Source organism: Dendrobates tinctorius, unplaced genomic scaffold (genome assembly GCF_039654945.1).
Source record: "Dendrobates tinctorius isolate UK_male_01 unplaced genomic scaffold, ASM3965494v1 ptg000082l, whole genome shotgun sequence".
Taxonomy (NCBI): domain Eukaryota; kingdom Metazoa; phylum Chordata; class Amphibia; order Anura; family Dendrobatidae; genus Dendrobates; species Dendrobates tinctorius.
The window spans coordinates 18799934-18812407 of record NW_027361750.1 but is presented as its reverse complement, the minus strand read 5'-3'; the positions used below and the strand labels follow the sequence as shown (position 1 = coordinate 18812407).

The 12474-nt window shown below is 39.1% G+C and overlaps 1 protein-coding gene across 1 annotated transcript in view; it reads right to left on the bottom strand.

Annotated features, from left to right (window-relative positions):
* CA8 (carbonic anhydrase 8) overlaps positions 1-12474 on the bottom strand; it is a 166398-nt gene that overhangs the window by 12317 nt on the left and 141607 nt on the right. Inside the window, exons 6-7 of the mRNA XM_073583951.1 lie at positions 8634-8682; positions 8322-8434 (exon numbers count right to left, since the gene is read on the bottom strand). Coding sequence (XP_073440052.1) covers positions 8322-8434; positions 8634-8682 — 162 coding nt within the window. The remainder of the gene's footprint in view (positions 1-8321; positions 8435-8633; positions 8683-12474) is intronic.

The following is a 12474-nucleotide window of genomic DNA, read 5'->3' as shown; positions in this document are numbered from 1 at the left end:
TTATTTGGGGATTATTATATATGTTCAATTTATACAATCTTTTTTACAGTGGTGAAATTATCATAAGTATGAAACTAGATTAGAAACATATTGTGCGGTTTTCCTGCCAAATAATATAATATTTGTATATGTTTTTATATATTATTTTTTCAATTGATGTTGTGTGTTGTTTGGCCAAAATCTATAATAAAGGCTTATTTTGTTATATATATTTTGGTTTTTATTAAGTTCTTTATATACACATATTCATTTATCCTGGAGTCTTTCATACATCACGAATCAGTTTTTCTTCTTTATTGATACCGGATGGTCTGCCATCCAATTTTAAAAGGAACACATTGGTAACTTGCAGATTAACTCCTGCACTGCTAAAAGAAACCTGCACCATTTAATATGAAGGTGAAGTACTTCTAATAGTGCAGGACTAGGAGAACTCAGACGATGCAGTCTTCTAGCCCCTCTCTGTTGTGGTAAACTCGTGATAGCAGGGCTGAAGCCCTACAATGTGTAGCACAGGTGATCAGAAGAACGCAGCTTCAAGTCTCCTAAGGGGACTATTGAAGCTAGTAAAAATTTTAAAAAATTTATAAAAAAACACAAAAGTTCACATCACCTCTTTTTTGCACCATTCAAAATAAAACAATTAAAAAGTACACATATTTGGTATTGCCGCATTTAGAAATGTCCAAAATATAAAACAAATTAATCTGATCGGTGAACAGTGCAACCAGAAAAAAATCGATAACCCAGAATTACGTTTTTTGTCTCCAACAACATTACAAAAAAATGCAATAACAGGTGATCAAAACATCATATGTACCCTAAAACTGTATCAATAAAAACATCAGCTTGGTGCACAAAAAATAATCCTTCACATAGCCCCAGATCACGGAAAATGCAGGCACAATGGTTCTTGGAAAATGGAGACATATTTTTTTTTACAAACTTTGGAATTTTTTCCATCACATAAATAAAAAAGAACCTTCACATGTTTGGTATCTGCGTACTCGCAATGACCTGGAGAATCATATAAGCTGGTCAGATTTAGAATTTAGTGAACATGGTAAATAAAAAAACAAAAAAAAATTGTGGAATTGCACTTTTTTTTCAATTTCAACGTACTTGGAATTTTGTTCCCATTTTCCAGTACAACTCGTCCTGCAAAAAAGCAAGCCCTCGAATGGCCATATTGACAGAAATATAAGAAGTTTATAGCTCTGGGAAGAAGCGGAGCAAAAAACTAAAACAAAAAATAAAACAGAAAATTGTTCGAGGGTGTAGGGGTTAATACCATTCTAGGAGACCTCAGAGTGCTACACTTGTCTAGCCAGGGAAACTGAAGGCTGTGTAGTACTAGAAATTTATGGAGAATCGATTTTCCGCTAATCAATTTTTTCTCTTTAATTTGATAAAGCTGGGTATTTTAAATTTCATAAGATTTGTTCATCTCTAGTGAATAGCTAATTCACATGAATGCCAAAATCATGTCTGTGACAACTATAAATTGTCCTAAAAGAAAAGTTGACAGACAGCTATTTCAGAGAGAAAAAAATTATTCCACTCTTTCTTTTAAACACAACCTGGTAACTAAACATTTAGAGTCAGTAGAGGCACAGGAAACCATCATATTAGACTCTGGTGAACAGTTTCAGCAAATATTAGGCTTCCATCATAAAGTAACTATCAAAGCACAAAGACTCATTGCATATACACATCGTGTTTCCTACTATGTGATCGACTCAATGGGAAACTTTGTCCATAAGACTTGCTAATCAGGAATAACATTTCAGCCTTCAGCTACTTTGCATTTTAGATTTATTGCCCCTGAATTACATCCTGGAAAAGAATCAATGAAATCATTGTTTTTAAAAGCTATGTAACACACTGCTCCTTTTTACCCGTAATATACCATGTACTGTACATTCTTCTTTTTTCATTATTGTATTATTAATTTCATGTTTCATTTTCTCAAATTCTCCAGGTCTCAATGACAAAATCCAATTTGTAAGCTTATGTACAGTAGGTGAGAGACTAATGTACTAAGATCAGATGGATATACTGTACATGATGTATAAAAGTAATTGTTGGAATATATTTTAATCAATAGTACATTTGTTTTCCATATTTCAAATATCAATATTACATATTCTTTTTTAGGACATGCAGAATTACAACAGTAACAAATGCAAGGCTAAAGGGTTTGTCCAGCTCTTACTATTATTTTTCACTATCAATATTCCAGAATGCTTTAAAATATACTGTATTTTTGTGACTAAAGGACACACCGGACCATAAGACGCCCCCCAAATTTTCAGAAGAAAAATAGGGAAAAAAATTAATGCATCAAATGAGGGTCCCTCTTACAGTCCGAATTATTCAGCTTACAGGGGGGTTAAGGTGTGATCGGGAGGGCTGGTGAGGCGGGGTCACAGGAGGTGTTTTGTGGTCTAGCGATGATCTGACTCATCCCAGGCTGGTGCGGCAGGTTTGGTGGTGTGGGGGCTCTGCCATTTTGTAAAAGCCCCAGCACATCCATCCCAGGCTGGTGCGTGACAGTTTTGGAGATGTTCAGTGGTGCGGGGGCTCCGCCGACATTTTATGAAAGCCTGAAGCCCCCGCACTTCCATTGCTGTAATGCTGTGGTCTCCTAGAAAATGGCCACCGGAGGCGGCGCATGAGCAGAATGAGATCTCAGGAGACAAGATCTCAGTGCCGAGATCTCAAACTACACATGCGCTGCCTCCGGCGGCTATTTTCCTGGAGACCAACGCATTACAGCAATGGAAGTGCGGGGGCTCTGGGCTTTCACAAAATGTCAGCGGAGCCCCAGCACCACCGAGCAGCTCCAAAACTGTTGCGCACCAGACTGGGATGGATGTGTGGGGGATACTGGGCTTTCACAAAATGTCAGCGGAGCCCCAGCACCTGTGAAACTGCTGCGCATCAGCCTGGGATGAAACTCCTGATAAGTACATCCGGACTATAAGACGCACACCCCCATTTTCCTCCAAAATTTTTGGGGAAAAAAGTGAGTCTTATAGAACGAAAAATACGGTATCATATATTCATCTCACTGATTTCAAATTGCACCTCTTTCAGCATTGCCCAGGAATCCTACCTTTCTCTATTCCTTTGGCCCTGATTGAGCAAAGTTTTCACACCAGAACTTAGAGCTTTGGAAAGTCACAAAATTTAAACTCAACACAGAGAAGCACCATAATCTTGTGACTTGTTGTTTTCACAAAACTTCTCCCAGCTCTAACAAAATGGGTAAAGGGGTGGGATGGGGGCACAGTGAGGGGGAGATGCCACAGATTGTCTAATTCATGACTAGCTGTGGCACTCCTTACTCCAGAAATCTGACTCCAGTACTTGATTTCTGGTTTGGTGCACGCTACTTCTCAGACACTCTAGTGGAATGAAGAGGCATGCAACTCTTCATGAATGAGGAGTGGACGGTGGGGAAGTCACATTTCCAGCAATTTACATGAAAGTGCCTATATGGTTTATATGTAAAAGTAGCTGAAGAGCCCGGCACTGCCCGGGCATAGTAACTAACTGTGGTTAGTTATAGCAAATTATAATTATCCTCCATCCCATAGTCCCGTGCCCATATACCCATCATACATATCCGCGATCCCATAGGTCCATGCCCATATACCCATCATACATATCCTCCATCCCATAGTCGAGTGCCCATATACCCATCACACATCCTCCATCTCATAGTCCCATGCCCATATACCCATCATACATATTCGCCATCCCATAGTTGAGTGCCCATATACCCATCATACATATCCGCCATCCCATAGTCCCGTGCCCATATACCCATCATGCATATCCTCCATCCCATAGTCCCGTGCCCATATACCCATCATACATATCCTCCATCCCATAGTCCCGTGCCCATATACCCATCATACATATCCTCCATCCCATAGTCCAGTGTCCATATACCCATCACACATCCTCCTTCCCATAGTCCCGTGCCCATATACCCGTCATACATATCCTCCATTCCATAGTCCAGTGCCCATATATCCATCACACATCCTCCATCCCATAGTCAACCATTATGACATCATAATGAGCGGCGGGGCTTGCAACCTATGATGACATCAGCGTCGCCATGGCAACCATTGTGACATCATAATGAGGGGCGGGCCTTGATGCACACACATTATGTAGATAGGGGCAAAATTGTTTGGTGAATTGGAACATGTGGGGTTAAAATTTCGCCTCACAGCATAACTTAGGGCACTCTCGGGGCCGAGACGTGTGACTGTGCCAAATTTTGTGGCTGTAGCTGTGACGGTGCAGATGCCTATCCCGGACATACACACACACATACATGCATACACACAATTGAGCTTTATATAATAGACTTAGCTGAAGAGCCCGGCGCTGCCCGGGCATAGTAACTAACTGTGATTAGTTATAGCAAATTATAATTATCCTCCATCCCATAGTCCCGTGCCCATATACCCATCATACATATCCTCCATCCCATAGTCCCATGCCCATATACCCATCATGCATATCCTCCATCCCATAGTCCAGTGCCCATATACCCATCACACATCCTCCATCCCATAGTCCTATGCCCATATGCCCATAGTCCTATGCCCATATATATGCTCTGAATTTCCCCATGGTGGGACGATTAAAGGATTATCTTATCTTATCTTATATACCCATCATATATATTCTCCATCCCATAGTCCCGTGCCCATATACCCATCATACATATCCTCCATCCCATAGTCCCATGCCCATATACCCATCATGCATATCCTCCATCCCATAGTCCAGTGCCCATATACCCATCATACATCCTCCATCCCATAGTCCTATGCCCATATGCCCATAGTCCTATGCCCATATATATGCTCTGAATTTCCCCATGGTGGGACGATTAAAGGATTATCTTATCTTATCTTATATACCCATCATACATATTCTCCATCCCATAGTCCCATGCCCATATACCCATGATACATATCCTCCATCCCATAGTCCAGTGCCCATATACCTATCATACATATCCTCCATCCCATAGTCCAGTGCCCATACACCCATCACACATCCTCCATCCCATAGTCAACCATTATGACATCATAATGAGCGGCGGGGCTTGCAACCTATGATGACATCAGCATCACCATAGCAACCATTATGACATCAAAATGAGGGGCGGGGCTTGATGCGCACACACTTTTTCCCCATTATGTAGATAGGGGCAAAATTGTTTGGTGAATTGGAACGCGCGGGGTTAAAATTTCTCCTCACAACATAACTTAGGACACTCTCGGGGTCCAGACGTGTGACTGTGCCAAATTTTGTGGCTGTAGCTGCGACGGTGCGGATGCCAATCCCGGACATACACACATACATACATACATACACACACTTGAGCTTTATATATTAGATGACATAACCTTCCTGCACAGTCACTTTCATACATTTAGAGATTGTAACCTTGTGAGCAGGGCCCTCACTCCTTTTGGTACCAGTTGATTTATGTATTATTATTAATCTGTAATGTCTTTTATTGTCTGTACAAGTCCCTTCTAAAATGTAAAGTGCTGCGGAATTTGTTGGCGCTATAGAAATAAAATTATTAAAATGTATTATTATACATTTTATGTAGAGCATGAACTGTAGCATTACATTACCATTAATCTGTACAAGGTAGGAGTAGGTCGGCTGTACTGCACAGAGTCATGCTTTATATCCTCTCTGATGCTACTGTACTTCTAATACCTTGTTTTTGGCTGGTATTGGTATGCTGTATATCCCTGTACTTTATCAGCAGCACTCTGATCTATTTTGTTACTGTTTTTTAATTATGTATTTAATTAAGATTAATTTTTGGTTTAATATACTCTGAGGTATCCTGGGCTTTCTACAATGGCCCCCTGACGAAGTATTGTTCAAACGTGCATCGAGGGGGGCAATATTTTTATCACAGTAGTACTGAAATTTGGTGAAACGTGTAACAGAGCGCGAGAATGTCTGTTAAGCTTTCCTCATAATAAGTAAGTGTTCTTATATTTTTGCAGTGTATCATCTATATATATTTTTATTGACCAATATGGAGTCTACATAAAATAGTGCTAGGAATACCCAGAAACTTATATCTCAGACAGTTTTGTATGGTGGGAAGCACTTTACTTTCTGGGGGCTACGTTTTGCTGTCTCTGTAGGTCATTTTACTTATATTATGGATTTTAGCATTTATTTAAAAAAAGCATTTGTCTTTTTTATAAGAAAAGGTATACCTCTGTGTTTTACTAAAGACAAAGTGAGCAAAAACCCTGTTGTAACTAAATAAGTAAAAGCAAAAGTGCATCTAATTAATACAGAGTTTTTAGTGATACTGTTTTTGATCAAAAGTAGCATGAAAGCTATCCCAGCACGACACGGTCAACTTTGACACAAGGCAAGATTTTTAATATTAGACAGTGTAGGACTATCCCGAACAGAGTTACCGTGTCGTGGTGGGATAACTTTCATGCTAATTTTGACCAAAAACAGTATCACTAAAAACTCTGTATTAATTAGATGCACTTTTGCTTTTACTTATTTAGTTACAGCAGGGTTTTTGCTCACTTTGTCTTTTGCAGGTTTTATGCTTTATGACCAATGTCAACATGCATTTAAATGCTGCATGTGTATCAACTCAAACCAAGCTCAAATTTTGTGTTTTTCTCTGTGTTTTACTGTAGATTTTGTCTTAACTGATAGCCTGAACTTTTTTTCTGTACTACAAATATAATTTAGAGCATTATCAAGCTTGTCATTGCTATACTGACAAGCAGTCTAATAGACTTTGCCTTCGGGACTGTCTATTAGGCTTTGATATATGACAGAACCGGAGACCACTGCAAGGCTTCCAGCTGCCATAGCAACTATTGTCACCCCCATACGGCGGAGAGCCGAAAGAGTGACAGATGGAACAACTCCTATAATTCTTTGTACATGCAGTGGTCGCTATTGACTAGAGCAAGTGAGGAGTTCATTGACCTGCATGGAATTCTCACAGTGCTGAATTCCCTCTGCTATGTCTTCATTAACAGGGCTAATTGAGCACTGTTAAGCAGTGGTAGCCCAGAGATTGTAATCTCAGGTAGAAAATATACATTCTATTAAAAAAGGGCACATCCACTAGGATGTGAAATGCCAGTAAGGTGACGGGCTTTGGCTAATTACAGTTTGTCGCTTATTGTGATTACTTGGGAGGAGCAATCTGTCAGCCATTACAGTTCCTTGGCCAGTTGGTTAATGATGCATATTAATAAACAAACACATTGCACTTTACACGGGCACCCCAATGAATGTATTCAACAGAAGATGCTGATCTATAAAGCAGCTAATTGCTGATTGAACCCCCTAATTTATTTTTTTGCATTACTTTTATGGTGGCAACCTAATTTGTTATGTTGTTCAGTGTAGGGGTTGAGCTCTCTGGTATTTGCTTGGATATGCACAGGTGCAGATATTTAATCTCAAAATAAAGTTTATTGTCCTTCATAAACTTTACTGTTCCAAAATGAAAGCAGCCTTTCTTCGGCACAAATGAAAAACAAAGCAATTCTTCTTCAGCACAAATTAATAACCAAAACAGTCCTCTCTCTGGATAAGGTCAAGTAAATCAAAGCAGTCTCACCAATTTGGTATTTCAGGAACTTCTGCGGCTGCAGTACAGACTATCCACCAGCTCTGTCTTTCTCCAGCCCCCACACAACACACACTGCTAAGCTAACCCAACTGCTTGTTATCAGACCTGTAAGACCCAGACTGAAATATGGGAGTGACCTTTCCCACCCAGGCTCTTTTGGTCTCTCCTAAATCCCGGACTCAAAATCCATTCTAATAAAAACCCTCTCAGTAACCTAGCGCTACTGGTACAGACTTCCTGGGACTTACATTACCAAGACACTTTATATCCTGCTTTCTTACAACAGTTATACCTCAAATCAATCCCTGTCTCACTAATTTCCTATCTCACACTGGGACCAAATAAACTTAAACAAGTTAATTAAAAATGCTGCACAGAGATTGTCTTTTAGGTTAATTTTAAATTCAGGGCCACAAATACTGCTAAACACACTAAACAAGTTTTCTGCCATTACCTATTACTATCTCTTTAAATAAAAATCCATCCTCTTCACAAATTTATTTTAAAGTTCCGAGAGTGCAACACAAATAAAAATAGGGGACATTTAAAAATCTATCAATTTAAACGTGTATCTTTTATTTAGAATATTATGAATCTCTATAGCCATATTTTAGAATTTAAAATGTAAAGTACTCACTTGACTTTGAGACACTGTCAAAGGATAGCGATATAATATCCATGTAACACCTTCACTACATGGTGGCATAGTGAGAGAGCCTTCGTATACCCAGTAATCTCGGAGAAGGGGATCTGGTTTAAAATAAAATATCAAAAACTAAAGACCAAGAGCATAATTGATAATACATTTGAGGCTTTTTGTGAAGCTACTTTCTAACTAGTATATGACAAAATACCTGGGGTGTTGTGCAAAATGTAATGTAATCAGATGAGAGCTTTCCTTTAACTGAGAACTATTGAAATATCAACAAAGTTAATAATAATTTCTTACCTGGTAGTAATGTGTTAGGATTAAAGCATGGTATTGTTTTAGATTTTCCCTGTAAGTAAAATGAAACAGTGTTTAGAAAAAAAATCACAATGTCCATTTAATTCGAAGTCCTTGTATCGAAGGACATTCTTTTCCATAATCTAACTATTATACTGTTTTTAGTCTTCTTTATCTATTTAGCTAGCTACAAGGCAAGGACAAACTATTCAGCTGCTATACAAGGATACAATCTGAAAACATCTTTCATTTTATTTTGTGTCAGATTTATTGAACATTTGTGATGTTTAAAACAATCTTAGGCCTGTTTCACACTTCAGTTTTTTGATGTCAGTCAAAATCCGCCACTTTTAGAAAAAAACGGATCCGCCCATTTTATGGCGGATCTGTTTTTTCCCCCATTGATTTGCATTAGTGGCGGATTTTGACTGATGGTCGTCCGTTGGGTCCGTTTTTTGACAGATCCGTGAGAATTTTATCGGCTCCCGGGCGGACCAGACGGACACTGCAGCTTTATTTTGGTTGACGGTCCGCTAATTTGAACAGCGCATGCCCGTAAGGTTTGCCCCGGGAGCAGTTTTAACCATTAAATGCTGATCCGGGAGCTGCAAAAATTCTCTCTCTCTCTCTCCATGATTAAGCCCGCAACATCGCGGCCATGATGAAGCCCGCGATATCGCGGCCATGATGAAGGCAACGGTCACTTTAAATCACGCCGCTTTCCATCTTCCATGGATCCGTGCTACAACGTGGTCCTCTGTCATCCGTACATCATTGAACGGAGACGGATCAGTTGTTTTTCACCTTTGGTGGATTTCAGCTGACCGCCGACAACGTAAGTGTGAAACAGGCCTTAGATAGAAAATAGAACACACGTGTTTATTATTATTAATAATAATAATAATCATAATTTTATTTATATAGTGCCAACATATTCTGCAGCACTTCACAATTAAGCATGGTTTAATAGTAATTGATTCAAAATAATATCTGAAAAGAAAGTATTTCTATTTGGGTTTGTAAATACTGTAGATATCAAGCTCTGTACTTAATAGACTTAATGTACAACAAAGAGTATTGCTGGTTTCAGTTAATGATAATACAGTATGTATATACATGCACTGAGTGTCTTATGGGGTTGGTTCCATAATAAAAAATTTACCTGGGCAAAACTATATCTGCAGATCTGCTGCAGTCAATAATTTGAATAATTAGACAATGGTATTTATGCTTTGATAATTTAAGAATCACTGTGGAAATATGAGGTATTCAAATTATAAAGAATGGTAACAATGGTATTGAAAATACTCTTAATTTAAAGGGGTTTTCCATTATTTGTATATTGATAACTCATTCTTAGGGTGTCAGACCACCCACCAGCTATTAATATCAACTATTACCTTATCCAACAGTGAATGGATTTAAACAGTTAGTGGAGCGTAACATCTCTGCTCTTTAGCATTGATTAGAGAATATTTGCTTCTGGGTACAGCAGGTAAGCTCTTATTCTCCTATATCCCTAAATGAATGAGTAGACACTACATAATGTCATGATACCAGTGCTGGGTGACCGGCACTTCTGGGGTTAATGTTCTGATCTCAGTGCAGACTCTCACCTGCAAATCTGGGACCTATTATGGTGGCCTCTCATTGGTTCTGGGAAAGCTTCTTATAGCCTCAGGAAGCTCCCATCCCGTCAGTTATACTTTTGTCCTTGGCATTGTGTGGTGACCCCTGAGTGTGTTTGTGCTGTGTTCTGGTTGCTTGATTCTCTGTGTACGGTTCGGTCTGTTCTCTGGATATTGCTATGGATTCTGCTTGGTACCTTCTATGTCTGTTTGGTTTTGACTTCTGCTTGGCCGTGACTATCCGTTCTGTCTCATCCCTGGTACTTTACTGATATCTCTGTGTATGACCTCCGTTTTGCCTGACTCTGAGTATTTCTGTATAGTGTCCTGCCATCTCTTAAAGCAGGACGCTAAGCCCCACCCCCTTGCAGTCACAAGACCGTAGGTCCTGTGACTGCTTGCTAAACTTCAGCGTCCACAGGTCCTGCGTATCTGTACTTTCCAGCTGTACCTGACCCCGGGCCCCCCTACAGTGCGGGTGAGTCCCTGCTCAGCAGAGGCTACACGCCGGTGCTGACAGGATCCTGACACATATTTATCTCAATACACTCTTTATATCTGGTGACTGTAAGAGCTAGGAACTAGTGATGAGCGAGTATACTCGTTACTCGAGATTTCTCCGAGTATTTGGATGTGCTTGGAGATTTAATTTCTGTTACCGTAGCTGCATGATTTGCGGCTGCTAGACAGCCTGAATACATCTGGGAATTTCCTAACAAACAGGCAACCCCCACATGTATTCAGGCTGTCTAGCAGCCTCAAATCATGCAGCTATGGCAACAGAAATTAAATCTCTGAGCACGCCAAAATACTCGGAGATCACCCAAGCATGCTCGGGAAATCTCGAGTAACGAGTATACTCGCTCATCCATACTAGGAACAGCTAATCAGTGAGGATACAAGGTTTTAGAGCAACACCAATCTGATATTGATGACCTAATCTAGTAATCCACAGGTGATTGAATCTTTTGAAAATAGAATGCACCAGGTTTGACTAATCTTTTCACAAAAATTCAGTTAGCAGTGAATTGATTTTCTGAGAAAAATCTCCTGCGACTGTATCCACCCCCTTTCAAGCTCTTTATCACAAACACAACCTTTGTAATATCAAAATGTCCTCATCATAAAGACAGATGGTAGCCTAGAAGTGACCAACAGCCCATTTAATAACAAAGTGCACTGACAGTCTTTTAATATTTTTTAATAAAAAGATTGAAAATGTTCCCTTTTAGTTAATTGTGATCAGCCAGAAAGTTCTTTACAGAATACGGACTAAAACTGATTGCATCACTGTCAGAGGTAACTTTATGGTGCTGTGACTGAGATGAGTAATGAGCCTAGTATTACATAACACCTTCTGTTTTCCCCCACTAATATATTTGACGGAGACAAAGGAGGTCACTTGTGTCCTGTGTTTGATAATAATACTTCTTGAATGACCCTCATTTTTGGCCATGGTATTTTTTTTTATTTTTACAGAACCCAGTCCATTGTCATTTTCTCTTTTATCAATCATTTTCTACAATACTATAATTAACTTTTGACATTGTTTTCAAGTAAGAAAACAAACAAAATGTGGCAGCAAGCCACAGCAGAGGGATGACATGTTTGGTTGTCAAATTTGATTAGTAAAACAGGTGTGCCAAAAAAGACATGCACAATTAAATAACCACAATTTTTAGACATTTTATTTTCTATTGTTTTAGCAAAATTAAATACCTTTCCCAAAAAATGATGTGATGACAAATGCTGGCTGGGCATACATCCAAAAAATCCAGCATTGCAACAGGTGTATTAGTGTGGCATGTACAGATGTAATAATTGAGTATTAAAAAATTGTTTGTGACATGCACACTTTGTGAGGTAGACAGTTACAGGTAAATGTCTGAATATTGGGAAATTTTCTTTTGCATCTTTAAAAAATAATCAATCCCCTCATCACAAAAAGAATTGCACAATAATTGCTAAAACTCAGTACAGTCACTTGTGAAATGCAAGCACACCGTCCCTGAACGACACTGATTTCAGATATTTTTTTCCTGTAAAAAAAATGTGTTTCCTTGCTGTTGCTTTCATCTGTGGCTGATGTAATCTTCTGCGAAAAGGTAGATGTCATTTTTTTGGCGTATTCACAAAGATTAAATCACAAATTGTTTGAATTTTCAGAACCTGAAAATTTCATGTAATTCAACTCAAATTCCATTTGTATCATATCG